Here is a 21429-nt window from a genome sequence, read left to right on the forward strand (position 1 = left end):
TGACATTTCACAAACTTCCCAGAAGAAGGAGAAGGAGCAGTCTACCCATCCGTCGCCGTCAGTCCGTGTCTTTTTTTGAATGGGATTGATAGAGACGTTAGACGACAGACCGGCGGCGAAGTCACGGCGACGTCATGGTAGGAACGAATACCTACGGCGGCGTGGCGACGGCGTATGTGAGAAATTGACTAAATTTTAACGTCTGAACTAGGCACGTCGCCTTATAAGACGCCTGATACATACGTCGTTTCTATGTACGTCGCCTTATAAGACGCCTGATACATACGTCGTTTCTATGTACGTCGCCTTAGAAGACGCCTGATATATACGTCGTCGCCTTACAATACGCCTATACAGAGAATTAATTATCACCTTTCCATCTCTCCCTAAAATGAAATAACTTTATTTCAATATAATAAATTACATACCCATCTAAATAATTCCTTAAATCTAAATTTAATATTGGAGAAAACTCTTGTTAATTTTGTGGAACTAATATTGAAACCACTGAGCATATATATTTTTTCATTATTATTATTATTACTCCAAATTGCTTTGGTCTCAATTGTACAAACTGTCATATATTATTATATGTGTAAATCTCATTGAATACAAACAAATTCATTTTGGTTTACTTAAGAAAGATCGATCACAATTGATTAATAACCTATTTGAACTTGCTAAATACTTTATTCATAATTGCAGATTTTTGAAAACCCCTCCTTTTCTCATTTTACTAATGAACTTAAAGCTTTTGCTGCTTCACAAGTGAAAAAGCTTCTTCATTAGCCAGTTTTTTAAATAAGCTAAGAGCAATATAGCTCCTTACTATGTATTTTATTTTATTTTCTTCATTTAATTTTTTTAATTCCTTGCCCTTGATTCGAGACTTCATTGCTGTTACTTATTGTAATTTGCCACGTCTGCCTTTTGAGTATTTGCTTATTTTTCAATTAAAACACCTGATACATATACATCGTTTCCATGTATTTTGCCTTTGAAAGCATTTAAAAGTTTGCATTAGTATAGGCTAGATATTTGTTATAGGCTATTTATTTTACAGTTATTAGTTAACTTTCCCAAAAAGTGTCAATAGTGTTTACTACTTATAAGTTTATTTCATTTTTATTATTATTAACAATGTTAACAAATAAAAAAAACTGTCACAAATTGACAAACATTAACATTATGATCGGATTCCAATAAAGAAACGAAAAGAAAGAAAATAATCTGGGCTGCGTTTCCCAAAAGCATCGTAAACCTAAATTGATCGTAAAAACGATCGTACGAGTGATCTTAATATTAAGGTCTGTTTCCCAAAAGCATCGTAACTTAAGTAGCACTTGAAAATGAGCGTAGATCTACGAGTGCTCTTGAGTAGCCTAATCATAAAGCTCTAAGTGTAGGCTATCGTAAGAAGACAGAGTTATGAGGTCACCTACAGGACAACCGGCAGATTACACCTTTAACTTTATTCAAGTGCATTGTGCATTTATTCAAGTGTATAAGGTTTTGATTGTACTTTATTGTACACTTTTTTTTATTATTTTTGTTAATTTTAATATTCTCATTATTATCAATGTTGATTAAAAACAATAACAGTTCTGCTGCTTAATATTTTTGTGGAAACTGACTTTATGATCACTGGATTTTTTTTTTTTTTTATGAGGGCAGGTAACAAACAAACAAAAATATAAATACACATCTGAATTAAATGAGGATATTTATTTCGTCTTTTTGAAAGGTATCTTTTCTTGTTTTTTTTTTGTTCAGCCATTTTGTCAGTGCCTCAGCCTGTAGGTAGTTGCTTTATATAGACGTGTTTTGATTGCTAATCCACATCAGATGACAATTATTAGGTGAAACGTTCAGAGGAAACGATTCCATATAAGGTTATATTTCAGCACTTCGCAAATGGACAGCGACTCTTAAGTAGCACTTATGTTCATGTTAATTACATTTTTGGGAAACGCACGTGGAATTGCTGCGAGTGATCGTAACTTCGCTCGTAGAACATGCTCTTTAGAGCTAAGATACATCGTTATTGGGAAACCCGGCCCTGAATTTTAAAACGATTCCAAGTAGGAACCGGTTCTCCATGCCCAATACTAATAATGTCGCATACCAAACATTCTAGAGCGCTCTTTAGTTCCTACTAAATTGTAACATGGCGTGCCTTTTTACTTGCCCATTTATCTAGTATTGATGGTCGTTGCAAAAACTGTCATGCAGATCGGCTGAGGATGGGAACCGATGATGGTGAATTTAAATTTTACTATAACTGTAATCATAGGCGCGAGCGAGATGATTGACAGGAAGATAGCGGAGGCACAAGCGCAAGATCAATTTTGTTAATAACAGAAAACACAAACCACAAATTGAGGGTTTCCCATTGAGGAATTTCCAAATATCTTTTATTTATTTGTTATAATTCGGGTATAGCTATTTTATGTCATCCGTCTTATTCGTTTTTTTAACAAAAGTTCCATAAACGCAAGTTTTTTTATGGTAGGCCTACTATTTTATTGCTGTTGTATTTTCATTAAAAATAGGGTAATAACGAAAAAAAAAACATTCGTTTGAAAGTAATTCAAGAGGAAATTATGAGGTAAGCAATATCATACGAGCAAGAGTGCTATTTTCCAGAGATACTAGCCTATATCAGCACGATTGCAAAATGCGATATTAATTTTATACAACAGTTCAATAAACAACAAGTAGTCATTTTTTACAGTTTTGCTCTATTTTTCCAACAAAAATAGATTCAAACAAAGTAGGCCTATGGGTTTCGTTCTCCCATAAATCACCGTTTTTGAACAGTCGGTTAGAACGAATTATAGTTGAATGATCCATTACGCCGCCAAAATAAATGGAATAAATACATTTTCCCAACATATTCATATTTCTATTATTAAAATATTATATTACAACATAAATTTTAAAATCTCATTACATTATTCAGGCAATTGAAATTACAGTGTAAGTGGATTTTGATAAATAGTAAGATGGATTTTGTTGAGCCTTATTTAATTTAATTCTTATAACAGCCATAGTGTTTCGTGGTAAATAGTGTAATTACTTAAAAGATGGTCAACAATATGTAACTTTACTTTATAAGAGGTGTGCCCTAAAAATTGAGCATGCAATTTTGAGAACACCAAGGAAAGGGCACGTTCTTTAGTCTGTTTGGATACTTAAAACACAAGTTTGCACAGCCTGTTTGGTTTACCTGTTTAGCCTACACGTTAGTAACATGCGTTTTGTCCGACTCATAGCGCGCGTTCTCGACGCGTGATTTAGGCCTACCATATAAGCGCGCGTTCTTAACGGAAACGCCCGTTTTCAATGACCCCAAAGCGCACGTTAAGAGCGCGTTTTTGTGGTAAACCACGCGTCAAAGACGCGCGTTTTGCTGTCAAATCGCCAGCGCCCCCACCAGGCGCGCCCACTCGCGATATTCCATTATTATCCAAAATTCTATTATGTAATCTTATGAGGGCACCTATAGACTGTTAGTCCTCTAAAATGTTATATAATATTGAGGAAATACAGAAATGATTTAGAAACGCACAACAGCAGCTACATATAGAATATATATATAGGCCTATATATATATATATAGGCTATATATATATATATATATATATATATATATATATATATATATATATATATATATATATATATATATATATCTAATATATATATCTAATATATATATATATATATATATATATATATATATATATATATATATATATATATATATATATATATATATATATATATATATATATATATATATCCATCGCTTTGGCTGCGCCCCTATGCGCCGCATATAGCGCATACCCACTTTGTGCGCCACTTAATGTTATGTTCGTGTTGTGGTGAAGTACAACCAATTAAACATGTTTTGAACATTTAAGACATTGTCTTTTACTTGGACGCTAAAGCCCTATAAGAGCCATTGCACACTTTTTTCTTTCTTCCTTTTTTCTCTTGATCTCACCCTAATTTTCTTTAATTTCATTCAACATTTTCTTCAACATTAAATGGAGAACAAGTCATTGTGAGCCAACATGCTTAGTTTCATGTTTATAGTTTACCCATTTAACCAAATAAGAGGTTACAAAACTATATGCTGACGCATTGCTGCCACATTCATATTATTTTCCCACTCAGTTATGTCATAATGAGATGTCGTTTTAACATCTTTTCACGTAATAATAACGACATATATTTTCTCCTAACAAGGACATATATAGGCTATATGTTGTATTGTGATGTGTACAAAATATGCATTTATCCACATTAGAGAATTTATATAACCTATGTGCCTTTGTCGCGCTGTTGCACCGTCTTTATTTAAAAATGTATTGTTTATTAAACGTTTATAAAAGTTTTTAATTTCAAAAGCATTTTTAAATTCAGTTCATATTTCCAACAAACGAAAATCCAAGCCAAAATAACGAAGTGGTAAAGAAAAATTATGTTATTGAAATATTGTAAAGTGCTCACATGAACAAACAATATGCAAAATCAAAATTGAATAGCTCCATATAACGGATTGTGAAAAGTGCGTGCAACCTTCATTAGGGTTAGTAAAATAACGAAATTATAGTTAAGTAAAAAAAATAATAATAATAATTATGTAAAGAGATATAGTAAAATAAAAATTGCTTAAAAGTGCACAACTCTTCTTAAGTGGAAGAAAGCTACGTACTTCCCCCTCACATCCAACCTATTGGAAAGTGCAGATGAGTCATTAATTGGGTTTTTAAAATAACGAAATAGTTTTTAAGAAGAAAAAAAATATTTATGTAAAGATATAGTAAAATAAAAATTCCTTAAAAGTGACCAACTCTTCTTAAGTGGAAGAAAGCTATGGAAAGGGCAGTTGAGTCATAATTTGTTTTATAAAAATAACAAAATTAAGTAGAAATAATATTTATGTTAAGAGGTATAGTAAAATATATCCTTCAACATCCCAACATCAATATTGTGAACTAGTGAATCACCCATTGTATGGTCAACTGTGTAAAGTACAATTCTTACCATTTTCAAAGGTAAAAGCTCAGAATGACACATTACAGAATGTTATGTTTATAGATAATTACTGAATTTATGGGTCAATCTTTAAAGTTGTTAATAATTGTGAAAATAAAATAAAATAATTTGCACATAGCCCTTAATCACCAGGAGAAAGTGAGTGATAAAAAAAAACTTGTTTTATTATGCTTGTAAATAGATGACATCAACGATTTACAACGTACAATGCACAATATGTAGCAATAGGCTTAATATATTCAATGTCATCAGAACACATAGGAAAGTAAAAGAAAAAAAGTTAACATAGGTTAATAATAAATAAAGGAGGGATAAGAAAATCTAGAAAAAACAAGGATAAGATACTTGTGGTGGCAATTAGGCTACTTCTCACGACGTTAGTCTCACGAATCTGTTGTGGCGACGTACTTCTCAGCGACGTTGGTGTCACGCGTCTGTTGTGGCGACGTACTTCTCAGCGACGTTGGTGTCACGCGTCTGTTGTGGCGACGTACCCCTTCTCTCACGTAAAAGTACACGACTGTCTACTTCGGTAGGTTATCCGTGGCATTATCCGCTCGCCATATGTACAGAAGTTAAAAGTGTGGCGAGGTGGACGAGTGAGCGACACCGGTGTGCGTGATTGAGACACACCGATCTCGAGGGAGCACGGAGGCATATAAGGACGAGCGACACCGGTGAAGGACGAGAGAGGACCAGGCCTGGATTTTAAGTTTGGTTTTGTTATGTTTGTGCGCGGCAGTCGTCCGTGAGGGGCTGCCGCTTTTACTTTCATTTTGTGTTTATTTGATTAAAAGTTGTTAAACGTTCGCCGGTTCCCGCCTCCTTCTTCCCTGAACAAACGAACTCCCGTTACACGGAGCAAGAACAATCACTGCTGTACTGCTGATGTTGTGGTCCGGGAAAAGTATTTTCCAGCTCGCTCCGTTAGTGGTGAAGGAGTTGCTGAAGCCGTCCGTCTCCCACCACCCGCGAGAAAAACCCAGGCTTTTGACAAACATCAAGGTCGTGTGGTAATGTGCTGTCCGAATCCACATCTCTGAGTTTTCAAGAATATATCACTTCAAAACTCACTGTTTATATCCTTTATAGACCCTCTCAGAGCACTGTGCGGTTGCGTGAGCTGTAATTTGCATTTCTAGACTTGTATTTCTTTAAATACTGGCAAGTGTTTACAAGAGCAAAATATTTCACCACCGCTCAAAAAATAAAAGAAGAAAAGCACGTAAACATTTGAATTGGGCTGTTATTCAAGGCAGCATTTATTCTTATCATACTAAGCATATGACATTTTATTGACAGCATACAATCATGTTATGATTGCACGAGATATGCACCACGAGAGCAGCGCGTTCCAATCACAAAACTCTCCCCTCCACCGTGAATAAATAACAATCCGAATGTACTAATGCACGAGGTTTTATCACTGACACTGAGGTTGTGTGCTCAGTTAATGTGAGAATCAAAGGCGAACGGCGCGTGACATACGTCACGACCAAACGTTAGCGATTGGTTAGGCAGATCCAGAGTGACTCTTGGCAGATCCAATAGTTTTAAACTTCAACAGAGAACCCGCCTTCAAGGAAGTAAACGCTTGTCAATGGAGAGTGGCCAGACTCTATGTACAAATGAAATGTACGAGAGTCTGGTAAAACCAGGCTAGGCGGCACGAGCAGTTAAAAAAAAAAATCCTCTACGCCGCGAAGCGGTTTTCTATCTATCATTTCACTGAGTGGGGAATTGGTAAATTGGCGCCCTCTGCACAGTCTGCAACTGCAGGTGCCCTTGCTTGCAGAGAAGGTGTCGTGCACTTTGGTTGTGTGTGTGAGAAGGGGGGAGTGGGCGCGGGGAACAGTTCACCTCTGGGTCTCTCCCATTTATATAATTCCATTTGTAGCATTCAGTAAATTCTCGAAGGAGGTCTTGCCCAGGGTGCAATTCAATGTAAAACCGCCACTGTATACACCGATCAGGCATAACATTATTACAACTGACAGGTGAAGTGAATAACACTGATTGTCTCTTCATCAAAGCACCTGTTAGTGGGAGGGATATATTTGGTAGCAAGTGAACCTCCTCAAAGTTGATGTATTAGAAGCAGGAAAAATGGGAAAAAACAAAAGGATTTGAGTGAGTTTGGCTCAAAGCAATAGCAAGGCACATTGATGCACGTGGGGAGCGAAGGCTGTTCCGTGTGGTCCGATCAAACAGACGAGCTGCTGTAGTTCAAATTGCTCAAGAAGTTAATGCTGGTTCTGATAGAAAGGTGTCAGAATACACAGTGCATCGCAGTTTGTTGTGTATAGGGCTGCATAGCCGCAGACCAGTCAGGGTGCCCATGCTGACCCCTGTCCACCGCCAAAAGCACCAACAGTGGGCACGTGAGCATCAGAACTGGACCACGGAACAGTGGAAGAAGCTGTCCTGGTCTGATGAATCAGGTTTTCTTTAACATCACGTAGATGGCCGGATGCGTATTCATTGCTTACCTGGGGAACACATGGCACCAGGATGCACTATGGGAAGAGGGCAAGCCAGCGGAGGCAGTGTGAGGCTTTGGGCAATATTCTGCTGGGCAACCCTGGGTTCTGCCATCCATGTGGATGTTACTTTGACACATTCCACCTAAGCATTGTTGCAGACCATGTACCCTTTCATGGAAACGGTATTCCCTGATGGCTGTGGCCACTTTTAGCAGGATAATGCGCTCTGCCACAAAGCAAAAATGCTTCAGGAATGGTTTGAGGAGAACAACGAGTTTGAGGTGTTGACTTGGCCTCCAAATTCCCCAGATCTCAATCCAATCGAGCATCTGTGGGATGTGCTGAACAAACAAGTTCGATCCATGGAGGCCACACCTCGCAACTTACAGGACTTAAAGGGTCTGCTGCTAACATCTTGGTGCCACAGCACACCTTCAGGGGTCTAGTGAAGTCCATGCCTCGACGGGTCAGGGCTGTTTTTGCATCAAAAATGGGACCAACACAATATAAGGAAGGTGGTAATAATGTTATGCCTGATCGGTGTACATTTCAGTTATTAATTTTAATGCTTCAACATAAACTTATTTTAGTTAGTTGACAAAGCAACATTTATTTTTGTTTTATTTCATTTAGTTTAAAAGGTTAGTTAACCGAAAAATAACACTTTAGTTAATCTTCTAAACACATATTAAGATATTTGTAATGAAATCTGAGAGATTTCTCTGTCCACTGAAAATCTTTAGACCAAAACTCTGACGCTTCAAATTATTCATAAAGAGATTGTAAAAGTAATCGCTTTATATAATTAACTTTATTATTTATATAAATTTTTAGCTTCTATTATATTATCACTTGATTAGCGAACATACAAATGTGTTAAATGGAAGCTCAAGCATGCTTGCTTGACGTGCTTGAAAAATGTGTTAATAGATTTAGTTAACGATAATAACCCTGCTCAATACAGGTCCAGTTTTTTGTTATCTATGTTTTTTAAAATGTGTTTAAACAAAAATTCACATTCCAAACCTGTAACACAAAAAGAGAATATCAGAGCTGCTGTTCACAAACACACTATTCACAGCTATTTCACATCTACTAAAGCCTACTGAGAATGAGGAAATAATGACAGAATTCTTTCTCTTCCCCATCTCACATGTAGCTCAAATGTCAATGAAGTCACCGTCACAATCGCGGGGTCTGTCTGCGATGTTCAGTCGGCCAATGAGTCGCAAATCATTTGTGTGACCAACTCTCAGCCCAGATCTCAAGAAACTCAAGTGCGAGTCCAGCTGGGGAACAGAGGAATAGCCAGAATGGTAACAGAAAACATGACATGAATGTATTTGACCTTCTTAAACAGCACAGTGACAAACGAAATACTTATTTATTCTCATTATATATATTATTAAATAATAACAATAATAATAAAGCTATAAAACATTTATTGTGATTATTTAAATTTACACTCACTGCCAGGAATGTCTCTCTTCTCTCTCAGAATAATGCTACCTTCTTCTACATTGACGTATGGTCATCTCCCTATACATGGGGTGGTCTGTCCCCTCCTGAGGAGGGCATGTTTGCTGTAATCACTGCTGGCCAGACCATCCTCCTGGACACCAGCACCCCAGTCCTTAAGATGCTCCTTATCCAGGGTATACTCATTTAGAGAAATACTATCTATATTAAACAAAGCCATGGTACACTTAAACTCACAGTTCTGTGAATGTCTCTTTTCCATTTAGGTGGTCGACTGATTTTTGATGAGGCAGATATTGAGCTGCAGGCAGAGAATATTCTGATCACAGATGGTGGAGCTCTGCAGATCGGAACAGAGCAGGCCCCCTTCCAGCACAAGGCCATCATCACACTGCATGGACACCTGCGTTCTACAGAACTCCCTGTCTATGGCACCAAGACCCTTGCTGTCAGAGAAGGGGTGTTGGATCTGCATGGTATGAAAATAATCAACTGTATTCAGTTTCAAATTAATTTTACATTTAATTATACATTACTGTTAAAAAATTTGAGGTCTGTAAGATAATTAAAAAACCTAAATTCATAATTTAAAAAAAAAATGGGAGAGCCTATTTTCCAGTGAACGCACGAAAAAAGATCTTACTGACCCCACACTTTTGAAGAGTAGTGTAAATCAGTGGCGAGCGGGGACTTTTTTTAACCAGGTTATTGAAAGTATAATTTAATAAATGTTAGAAGCCTGTTACAAATAAATACAATAAAATAGAAGATAAATATATTTAGAAAAACATATTTTGTATAAAATATTTATATAAAAATATATTTTATATTTTGTAAAATATATTTAGAATAAATCTGAGTGTAATAAACATTTCATCTTTGAAAAATAAGTTGAAATAATGCAAATTGATGACTTTAACAAACGCATAGATTCGAGTAGCGTTGGATAACTGCAGTCGGTCTGCTTACAGTAAGGTCAGTCTTTAACAGTTAAGTTTTCGTAAAAATATATATTTCCTTATGGAGAAAAAGAAATACTAAGAAAATCAGTTTCAGTTATGACTTTTTTCACTTGATTTAGTTGAGTTAGTTTTGTATCACATACAATATGATTTTCATTGATCAAGATCTGTCAGCAACAGCACATTTTTCCGCTTGGGCTAGCGATTCACGGGCAGCTTTCTCTCTGCATGAAAACAAGCAAACCAATGAGAAGGCATGACAATGATGACGATACTTAACATCTGAGCGTAGACGCCAAAGCTGTACTGGAGCCACTTACCCGAAACCCTCCATAACTGGCAGATTTGAAGAAAAGTTCCGTCGTTGGGCAAATAAATAAATAAATAAATAAATAACAGAGAGTTATGTACGTATTGCCATAGTCTTAATGTTAATTAGCGAGTCAACGTATGGCTTGGGTATGCAGTACATTCACAGCTTATATGGGCCGCATGTCCCTGGTGTAAATATGAAATAAGCTGAATAATGCATAACCATAAACATTAAACAAATGTACCAGTGGTTCTCAAAGTGTGGTACCCGTACCACTAGTGGTACTCAGGATCCCTCTAGTGGAGGAATCATTAAATTAAAGTCGCTGTAATGACGATTCTAAAATTTGTTTCTATTCTAAACACATTATAAATGTTGTAAATGTATTGCTGAAACACGTTACAAACACTGTGAACTGTGTTGTTCTAAAATGGTGGCTCGATGACGCGCTGGAACCACTGAGCCTGGCCCCTCCCCTAACACTAAAACAACTAACGTTAGAGTGCATTTGCATCAGTTCGCCCGTTCAATCGTGCATTGCTGTCACTACAATTAGTTACTACAGCCTACAGTTAGCTAGCTAGTTATGCCATCATCACGTAAATGCATTTTACCTAATTGTAAAACATATAAAAAGCAGAGACAACTGGTATTCACTGATAATCCACTGCCTTACCGACACAGGACTTCATCCGCCCGTCCCACCAACATCTGGTGCCATCGTTGCAGACAGTACGTGCCACTGCCCAGTTGTCTTGTGCGCTTACTGCTGCGTTCCTGCTAGTGGGCATGGTTTCAGTGCAGACAGTGGGTGCGTCTCAATCAGCTCCCTAGTTCAGTAGTCAGGGCACTGATCAGGACATTAGTCAATGGGCTGGCTCCCTGATCAGTGCCCTGACTACTGAACTAGGGAGCTGATTGAGACGCACCCAGAGTTTGAGAGCAAAGAATGCTGCTTATTTTTTCAAGATTTTGCTTGGCTTTATATTTATTTTTTATATCATTTAAATTTGGCACACATTAAATAACAATTTTTTTTCTGTGGTATGACAAACTCAGAACAAATATTTAATTTTGACTTTAAATATAAATTAATGTTAAAACAATACATTTTAATTTCATCTTTATTTGAGTAAAGTGTTTTTACATTTAAGTACATTACAGTTTTAATTTAACTTTTAGATACAACACATTTTAATTTAATCATTGTTTTATTATTTTGTTTACCTGTATGTAAGCACAGTGTACAAACTTTGTATTTACAATGTTAAACAACAAAAAAATATTCTTATTAGGAATAAACTGCCTCGTTTTTTAACTGTGCAGACTGTAGCTGAATAGTTAGGCCTACTACACTACTGTATTTTAATGTTGGTCATTATGGTGGTACTTGGACAGCCAAATATTTTCTGAGGTGGTACTTGATATAAAAAGTTTGAGAACCACTGCCTTAAACTATATTTAATGATGATTATTATAATTTTTTTGTTTAACTTGACTAAAGTAACAGAAACCGTCTCCGGTTACGTATGTAACCTAGGTTCCCTGAGAACAGGGAACGAGACGCTGCGTCAGCTTGACGCTACGGGGAACGCCTCCAGCGTGACAGGTTTCTGAACTACTATCGAATCATGGCAATCCTATTGACCGGCGACAGCCTATGATGTCATCAAGGTGCGACCAGGAAGTATAAAAGGGCGCCTTGCCAACATGACACCGCCCTTCGTCTGAAGGGACTGTTTGGCAGGCAAACCCTGAGGCATGGCAAAGCGACGCAGCGTCTCGTTCCCTGTTCTCAGGGAACCTAGGTTACATACGTAACCGGAGACGTTCCCTTTTGAAAGGGAACTCGCGCTGCGTCAGCTTGACGCTACGGGGAACGAAATACCAACGCCGCCATGCCGAGGGGAGTGCATGCCCACTGGCAGTGACAACTGTCAGAACAAGCAAATTCAACTGAAATGCCTGAACCACCCCCCCTCTGGTCACAGAGGCTGTCAGTGACAGCATTCCCTTCGGTCATAGCCCAAGCTATAAGCCTGAGTAGGAAGCTTCGAACACTTAGAGAAGTTCTACCCAGGCCGCTCAAAGGCCTGGATCCAACCCATTCGAAAGAAGGGGGCTCCTTTAAGGGAATGTGGCTAGGGGGCCCTAGGGCGCCCCAGCCAGCCACTACCGCCACCAAGGAGGCCTAGCTTGGTGCCCCTTTTTCTAACGGGCGCTTCAGCCGATGTCGATAACAGAGCCTCTGGGTACTCGCCTCTTGGAGAGGCATCCAGTCCAAGGGACTGCAGAATGGCAATGTCTTCCTCAGACCGGATCTCAGAGACGGGAATCCCGGAGTGCAGTACTCAGCATAGCGATTTCTACCCTTGCCAGCGAGGGGAGTTAATCTGCTCGATCTTAGGATCTACTGAGCTATTATCAGATAGAAACACTCAGGAGGCCAGACTGGCCTAAAAACTGATCTAATTGGGAGGCCACCCTAGGGGCCTACGACCACCCGATCAGGCCCAGGCAGCTTCGGCTCACATACGACCCTCCGAAAGGAGGGGAGCTTAAAGGGGGCTGCCCGGTAGGTAAACCAGGTTGCAGGCTGAAATCCCCTCCTTGGGGACCAAGTAGCAGAAGCGACACCAGTCGCGCCAGGGTAAGACCTTACCAGATGCTGCCGGCTAAGGGCCAGATCACTGATAGCAAGTCACCACTGGCTGTCAGCGTTACGCCAGTTAGCAGTCCTCGTACTGAGAACTAAAGACCCGTTAGGGAGGCCTAGTGATGCCCATTGTATAATAGGAATATATGCCAGAGAAGCCTGAGAAATCAGGCTCAGGATCTCGCTTAGAGGGAGGCCTGGTGAGGCCTACTACCTGATCGCAGTTGAAGCCGACTGTCAAAGTAGCTGAAAAACGGAAACTCGTTTTCTCAGGGAGGCCTAATGGAGGCCTACTACCTGATAGTCAAGCTACAACAGTTAACCGAGCATCCTGACTCGGAAAGTAACCCTCAGGGAGGCCTTGTGAGGCCTACTACCTGATAGCAAGCTTTGCTAACTGCCTGAGCGTCTGACTCAGGAACTCATCCTCAGGGAGGCCTTGTGAGGCCTACTACCTGATAGCAAGCCCTTAGGGCCTGTTTAGCGAGCCTTAAGGGAGATTTTAGTGCTTAGGCCTACCGTCTGGTAGCAAACTAAGCCAGCTGCCCGAGCACCTCTGACTCGGGAACTCACCCTTGGGGAGGCCTGGTGAGGCCTACCACCCGATAACAGGCTTTTTAGGGAGGCCTGTAGAGGCCTACTACCTGACAGCAAGCATTGCTAGTTACCCGAGCATCCTCACTCAGGAACTCGCCCTCAAGGGAGGCCTAGTGAGGCCTACTACCTGAGAGCGGGCCTGCCGGTAGGCCCAGCCTGCTACCTGCAGGCGACTCGTGCTAACTGTTTCTCATTTTGATGGTCCAGGAGCCCAGAAACATGCCCTCAGGGAGGCCTGGTGAGGCCTACTACCTTATGCTAAGAGTTGGATAGGCCTAGTAAGGCCTACAACTTGATAACGGGCCCTCAGAGAGGCCCAGCAAAGCCTTACAACCAGTCTACAGGGAGGCCTAGTGCGGCCTACTACCCAGCAGCAGTCTAGCAGTTTGTGTGCTAGCTGGCACGGCGACTGGCAAACAGGAGCCCTCCTTCAGGGAGGCCTGGCGGGGCCTGCTACCTTACGACCAGTCTTCAGGGAGGCCTAGTGCGGCCTACTACCCAGCAGCAGCCTAGCAGTTTGTGTGCTAGCTGGCACGGCAACTAGCAAACAGGAGCCCTCCTTCAGGGAGGCCCGGCGAGGCCTACTACCTTGCGACCAGTCTTCAGGGAGGCCTAGTGCGGCCTACTACCCAGCAGCAGCCTAGAAGTTCCTGTGCTAGCTGACATGGTGACTGGCAAACAGGAGCCCTCCTTCAGGGAGGCCTGGCGAGGCCTACTACCTTGCGACCAGTCTTCAGGGAGGCCTAGTGCGGCCTACTACCCAGCAGCAGCCTAGCAGTTCCTGTGCTAGCTGACACGGCGACTGGCAAACAGGAGCGCTCCTTCAGGGAGGCCTGGTGAGGCCTACTACCTGCCAACGGTTCATCACAACCCACCAAATGCCGAGTCTTCAGGGAGGTCTGGTGCAGCCTACCACCCATCAACAGCTTAGCAGCCCATGCTAGCTGACACAGCGACTGGCGAATGGGAGCCTGCCTTCAGGGAGGCCCGATGGGGCCTACCACCTCACAGCAGGCCTGCAGGGACGGCTTCCTGGTGGAAGGAGTGAAAAACTGGCTGTTATAACCTTGGGCTGATAGTAGCTTCTCTGCTGGCTGACAAAAATTAACATCCAACTGCTAACTAGGGTTATTAGTTGGGAAATTCTGCTACTTGAAGCCGACATCGTTGGGGAGCAATATATACCGCAATACACATGGGGCCGAACTTTGCAGAGGCCTACCAAGGCTGACTACCTATTTTTCAGGTTGCAGCTAATAAATTGCCAACCTCCCCAACCGTCGGGACTCACTCGCAAGGAGGCCTGTCTCTGAGGCCTACTACCTGACCTGGAGTCTACTGCCAAGACTGCCCCAGCTGGCTACTCACAGCCAGCTGGTCCTACAATCCATCCCAGCCAAGCTGGGTGACCCATCCTGGAGGCCTCCAATTCCTTCTGGAGCCAACTGTATAATGGTGCAGTCTTATCGGCAGCGCCTACAAGCACTGGAACCTAATCACATTGTCCATAGCAGGGTACTCGGCAAACCAACCGCCCTGTACCCCCTAAGCGGGGGGAGTACCACATACGCCACCCACCTCATGGAGGTCCTAGCTTTAATAGCGGCCTACCATACCGTGCAAGGGCGTCAGCCATGGCAATGCTCTGGCTACAAGCGAGCTCACAACCAAACCAACATAAACAAAGGGTTGCGAAGTGCTGCTCGACCCGAGCCATGGGTGAGGCAGAATGATACAGAGCTAGGAGTGGAGGTACTCAAATCTACCCTGCCTTGTCAGGGGAGTACTACCAACTGGCCAGGGTATATACAAGAAGGGCCAGCGCCTGCCAAAAAACTGGCGGCTTCTAAAACTAGCTCTGGAGGGCCGGGCTGAGCTATGCATACGGAATTTTCGTACTTACATGAAAAAACGCCTTAACCCTGCCCCATGACTACTGGCTAAGTCGCTATCAATTCTGCACAGCACCAACCTGCATTACTAGAAAAAGCCCCAGAACGCAGGTAAGGGGGCGGGCCTTGGCCGGACTACTCTACATAAGAGGATGCTACATTAGGGACAATAATAAAGCTAGATTCAAAAAAGGAACAGCTACCCGGAGTGCAAATGCTTCTTGGCGTGCATCTCCGTAATCCCTAGAAAGCCTAGGCCAATCTAGATCTCTACCCGAGGTCCAAAAAGGGCCGCTACTATTGCACCATGCAAAAGGGGCACTCGGGTCGAAGTGCCAGTCGTTAAATAGATCTGGCTCTAGATCTAACTGTAGTTCTAGCATGGTCTGATCCTGCATTCTCAGAAATTTACACTGAGAGAAGATACAGACCGCCTTACCCTGAGGCGGCTACCAGTTAGCAGCTTAATACTAGGAGAAAAAATGCCTAGCCTTCCCTCAACACAAAAACCCCCCCTTTTTTTTTTTTCATATATAACCGCTACACACCCGCAGGAAATGAGCGGCATTCCCAGCGCTAATTCTAGCGCATCTTAGCTTTTTAGGTCTGGGAATAAAAAGGGCTGTACAGCTCTCACAGCGTGTACCATATATAGTGTTTGCTGGCTTCCACTAGCAATACTAGCTCACTTATACCTGAGCTTGAGCTTAAGCAACTGGTAAATAATATTTTATCGTTCTAGCCAACCTAACAGGGGAACTACAGGCCCTAAGAAATATCCAATGATCCACAGCGACCCCCGAAGCCCTCTAAAGGGAGCATAAGTCAGAAAATATATAATATTTTTCCCTCTTATAGGGGACTTACCCGCTCGCCTGTGGCACGAATTGATATCCACCCACAAGCTTAATTCACCACATGTATGCTTAGGTGTACCACTACCACGGGCCTGAGGGGGCGCACTCACAAACCAGCCAGGCGGGCCCTAGCACATCATCGCGGACCCACCTAGGCCGGATGTAAGAAGCGCCTGGGGAGATGATGAAGAAGAGGAGTGAGGGTCAATGTAATTTCTCATCTCACCCTCAGGGAGGAGATCCATCATGAACGTTGACTGCGTTTTGTGATACACAGCTCCTACTTCTCCCGGGAGTCCGCCTCTCTGTGCCCCACCCCCGACTGTGGGGGCGCACGAGAGGCAATGCTGGCCATTGGGCCCTGTCTCCGGTCCTCGGACCGTGACGCCTCCCGCCTGCCTGGGACCCGGATCTCAGTGGCATGCAGGTCCTCAGACGCATCACCGCATCAGGGAAAACATCCCCTGATCAAGATCCCTCAGCAAACCGGCCTGGTGCACATGAAACACCGCCATGGTGTAAGAATTAGCACCGGGCTGACCCGCTGCTGTGTATGCCCTGCCATTAAAATGACACATCGTTTAGGTGGCAGGGTTGGAGCACTCAGCTTCCCAGAGATAAAACATCCCATTAATCAGAGGCAACGACACATACCCATATTCTACCATCCTCCCGACATCAGCGGCATACTGCTGATGTCATACCGCTGATATCAGTGAACATGTACCGAACATAGGTTATTCCATGCCCTCTCGATCTAATTAGGAAGATCAGGAAGGAATGAAAGCCCAACTGAGCCAATGATTATGGCTGGGGAGAAATCGATCATTTAATCCAACATGAGAGATCTCTCCTCTAACGCGACAACACAGCGGCCGCAGCCCGCCTGCAGCGTGATTCATAACATTCAACGGCTCAGCATGCACAGTCGGGATGGCTGAGAAGATTAATCCTCCTTCTCACAGCCATCCCTAGAGCACTTGCAAACAAGTCTCGTCAGCCGCCAGATCGTCAAAGGGAAGAATGCCTTCCCATGACGATTCAGCGAGCTCTATCCGGGAAACCATGACGTGCGTCCGCGATCAGCCTCGGCATGAGCGGGGACCGCATCATCAGTCTCGGATGCCAAACCCTCTTCCCTCTGGAAGAGAATCAGAAGAGAGCAGAGCGATCTCAGATTGACAAACGCTCACATTAAACAAACAAACAAACAACTCGATAAGAGCTGACTGTGCATGTTCTTGATCCCAGGCAGAAACACACAGCTTGTGTGTATACAATAATGAATTTGGATTACCTTAACTCGAAGCAATTCAGACAAAACAGTCCCTGAAGACGAAGAAGCGGTGTCATGTTGGCAAGGCGTCCTTTTATACTTCCTGGTCGCACCTTGATGACATCATAGGCTGTCGCCGGTCAATAGGATTGCCGTGATTCGATAGTAGTTCAGACACCTGTCACACTGGAGGCGTTCCCCGTAGCGTCAAGCTGACGCAGCGCGAGTTCCCTTTCGACAGGGAACTCAGAGATACTGGATAATTTGAATCTAAAAAGTCACAAAGTCAGAAACACAATCCCTAAAATGAAGTAATCCTCACAAATATAGAGATTACCTTCATAACATTGCCAGAAGGCTCAATTAAGTTAGAAAAGCCCTTTGGTGGGCTTCACAGAAGTGCTACATGTCCCTGATACAGACACTGTAGTGCAAAATCCCTTCCTTGCAGTGAGAGATTGTGTTCGGGGCTTAACTACAATCCTACTTCTCCAGGAATCCCTGTTCCTATGCCGTGGACTCGCCTTTCTCAGACTGCACAAAATGGCTCCAACACGCTGACACTGATGGATGCCGTCACCTGGAAGACTGGCGACGAAATTGTCATCGCTTCCACTGGGCATAGGTATTGACACCAATGTTGAATGAATTCAATTTACTTAAAAAAAAAAGAAAGAAAAAAGTATAAACATTTTTGCAATTTTAGGTAAAATAATTTGAATCGCTTTATGGTTAAAAATCTAAATTATAAACTTACTGTATCAATTCTTCTGGTTCAAATTGAATATGCTAAATGCTTTAAAAATGATTGTTGTCAGTGCTAATGCTAATAATGCAAAAATATGTTTTGAATGACTTCACAGACACAGTCAGCGCGAGAATGAGTTGATGAGAATTGCCTCAGTTTCAGCTGACGGTAGGACCCTCACTCTGACCGAACCACTGAGATACACTCATCTGGGTGTGTCTGTCACACTGCCTGATGGGACCGTTTTTGAAGCGAGAGCAGAGGTGGGCCTTCTTACCAGAAACATTGTTGTCCGTGGATCCAACAACGTGGAGTGGAACGATCAGATTGCAGCTTGCCCTGATGGATTCAACACAGGTTTGGATGTTATTTCCTCAGCTGTGGATGGAAAGACAGACAGCTGAAAGTCATGTGATTAGCTATTTTAGCTAATTGTATGAATGCTTTTGCTTACAGGGGAATTTGCCACCCAGACTTGTTTCCAGGGTAGGTTTGGAGAAGAAGTAGGAAGTGACCAGTTTGGTGGCTGCATCATGTTCCACGCTCCACAACCGAACCAAAATCTGGCAATTGGCAGAATTGAATATGTTGAGGTTAACATTAATTTTGTTTAAAAAACTTTTGTTTCAAAACTCGACCTTTCAGACTAAATATTTTCTATTAAATTCAATCATGGCATTATGTTCATCTTTGTCCTCCTTTAGCTCTTCAATGTTGGACAAGCGTTCCGTCTGGGACGCTACCCAATCCACTGGCATCTAATGGGTGATGTTAGGTTTAAGTCGTACGTGCGTGGATGTGCCATCCACCAGTCTTACAACCGTGCCATCACTATCCACAACACCCACAACCTGCTGGTGGAGCGTAACGTCATCTACAATATCATGGGCGGAGCCTTCTTTATTGAGGATGGTATTGAGACTGGCAACATTCTCCAGTATAATCTGGCGGTATTTGTAAAACAGAGCACCAGTTTACTAAATGACGATGTAACTCCAGCTGCATACTGGGTCACCAACCCTAATAACATTATTAGGCACAATGTCGCGGCTGGTGGGACGCACTTCGGCTTCTGGTACCGCATGCATGATAATCCCGACGGTCCTTCGTATGATGCCAACATCTGTCAGAAGAGAGTACCACTAGGAGAGTTCTTCAACAATACGGTGCATTCACAGGGCTGGTTTGGCTTGTGGATCTTCCAAGAGTTTTTCCCAATGCGTACTGGAAGCTGCTACTCCTTTACACCAGCGCCAGCAGTCTTCCGCCGCTTCACTTCCTGGAACAACGAGAAAGGTGCAGAGTGGGTGAATGTAGGAGCAGTCCAGTTCAGCGAGTTCCTAATGGTCAATAATGAGAAGGCAGGAGTGGAGGCCAAGAGGATCATCCAGCCGTATGTCAGCGGATGGGGACTGGATGGAGGGGCGGCCGTGGTCAACAGCACCATGGTGGGTCACGTAGATGAGCTGGGGCTGGGGAGCAACTACTGCACCGCGCGTGGTGTTGTCCTGCCCCTGGATGATGGTATGAGCGTCATCAACACAAAGTTTGTGAACTTCAACCGTCCATCGTGTGCTGCAGTTGGGGTTGCAGAAATAGTTGGAACCTGCATGTTCCGCTGTGGAGGCTGGAGCGCAAGGTTCAGTGGGATCCAGTACTATCAGTCGCCCAACAAGGCCTGGTTCAGATGGGAGCATGAGGTGGCGCTAGTAGATACTGATGGGTCCCTGACAGGTATATAGTATATAGATATTACAGCATATAGATCCATAACTTGAAAAAAATGTATCTGTGTTACAATATCTTAATGGATACGTAGGTTTATTGGCATATTGAAACTCAAACTTTACATTGTCAAAGCAATTGTAACAAATAATAAATGAATATTTAATATTTTTGAAAAGGCAACATTAGCTACAAGGTGGTACCAAGGAATAACCTACTTGACCCGAGACACTGCTTTCCGGGAACAGAGTGGAGTGTTGGCGTCCCTGCTGTAGTGTGTGACAACACCATTGACTTCCACCGCTTGGTCGTCTTCAATTCCTTACCATATTCACTTCAGGCTAAAAATGTGATTCTGACCAACTCATATGGTAGGGTGAAATATTCTGGGCAATTGAGCCATGAAAAACAATGTATATGCATATGTTAAACATGTTTCTATACAATTGACTCTTTCTGTATTTACTTTTTCGGTTTACAGAATTTTCTGGGATTTAGTAAAAAAATCTTAGGGGTCATTCACAAAGAATGTCCCAAAGAGCGCCCCCCCCCCCCCCCCCCCCATTGCAAGACATGTATGTAGTGCATATTTACACACATTTGGAGGTCTGTAGCTATTGACTCTGCAGAAAGTTTCCGACTTCTGTGCACTGTGCGCCTCAGCATGCAATGACTCTGTGATTTTACGTGGCCTACCACTGATTTAGGGGACTTCCACATTTAAATGCGACTGACACTCTTTAATCTTTACAGTGTGTACATGGCCTCAATGATTCTAAAAAAATAACTAAAGATTACATACATTAACATTTGGGGGCATTCTATGTTTGTTGGGTTGAAGTGAGCTGTGATGTTTAGAAAGCATATTTGTTGGTATAACAACTCTCAATGTCGTACCTCTCTTTAGGGACATGCGTGCTTCCTTTCCTTGAAAAAATTGTGACCCACTCATTTGGCTGGATGGCAATGCTGCCCACCGGCCAAACCTATAACTGGTTTTTTGATGGTGCTTCCCAAATCACCAACATCTCATACAATGGAATGGTCTACGGTTTTAAGGTAAAGTGTGCACACTACACATTACTAAATAATTCAATATGCTTTCAAATGAAATGTAATTTTATTTTTATTTTTTTTGAATGACAGCCTGGTCAATAAAAACTATGCCTTTAATTATGTTCCATCCAATTAAGTTTAGTATTTATCAAGTAAATGTTTTCCTCTCTTTCTCCATGACAGCCAGCAAATTATATAATCATGAATCACAACCTGACTCAGACACCCGACCGCTTCCGCATTATAGATGACAGGAATGGTTCCTCCCTGCCCCTAAACTCCACTGCGAATGTAAATGGGGACTGGTACTTCAACCAG

At 42.3% G+C, this 21429-nt stretch overlaps 1 protein-coding gene across 1 annotated transcript in view; it reads left to right on the forward strand.

Annotated features, from left to right (window-relative positions):
• LOC307133461 (fibrocystin-L-like) overlaps positions 1-21429 on the forward strand; it is a gene marked incomplete at its 5' end in the record, with an annotated part of 76754 nt that overhangs the window by 38197 nt on the left and 17128 nt on the right. Inside the window, 10 exons of the mRNA XM_079828545.1 lie at positions 8710-8866; positions 9049-9205; positions 9296-9505; positions 18078-18207; positions 18446-18687; positions 18787-18923; positions 19035-20064; positions 20235-20426; positions 20963-21114; positions 21295-21429. The exon at positions 21295-21429 is cut by the window's right edge and continues 25 nt beyond it. Of these exons, the coding sequence (XP_079684671.1) occupies positions 8710-8866; positions 9049-9205; positions 9296-9505; positions 18078-18207; positions 18446-18687; positions 18787-18923; positions 19035-20064; positions 20235-20426; positions 20963-21114; positions 21295-21429 (2542 nt within the window). The remainder of the gene's footprint in view (positions 1-8709; positions 8867-9048; positions 9206-9295; positions 9506-18077; positions 18208-18445; positions 18688-18786; positions 18924-19034; positions 20065-20234; positions 20427-20962; positions 21115-21294) is intronic.

The sequence above is a fragment of the Gobio gobio genome (assembly GCF_949357685.1).
Source record: "Gobio gobio genome assembly, chromosome: 11".
NCBI classification, from domain to species: domain Eukaryota; kingdom Metazoa; phylum Chordata; class Actinopteri; order Cypriniformes; family Gobionidae; genus Gobio; species Gobio gobio.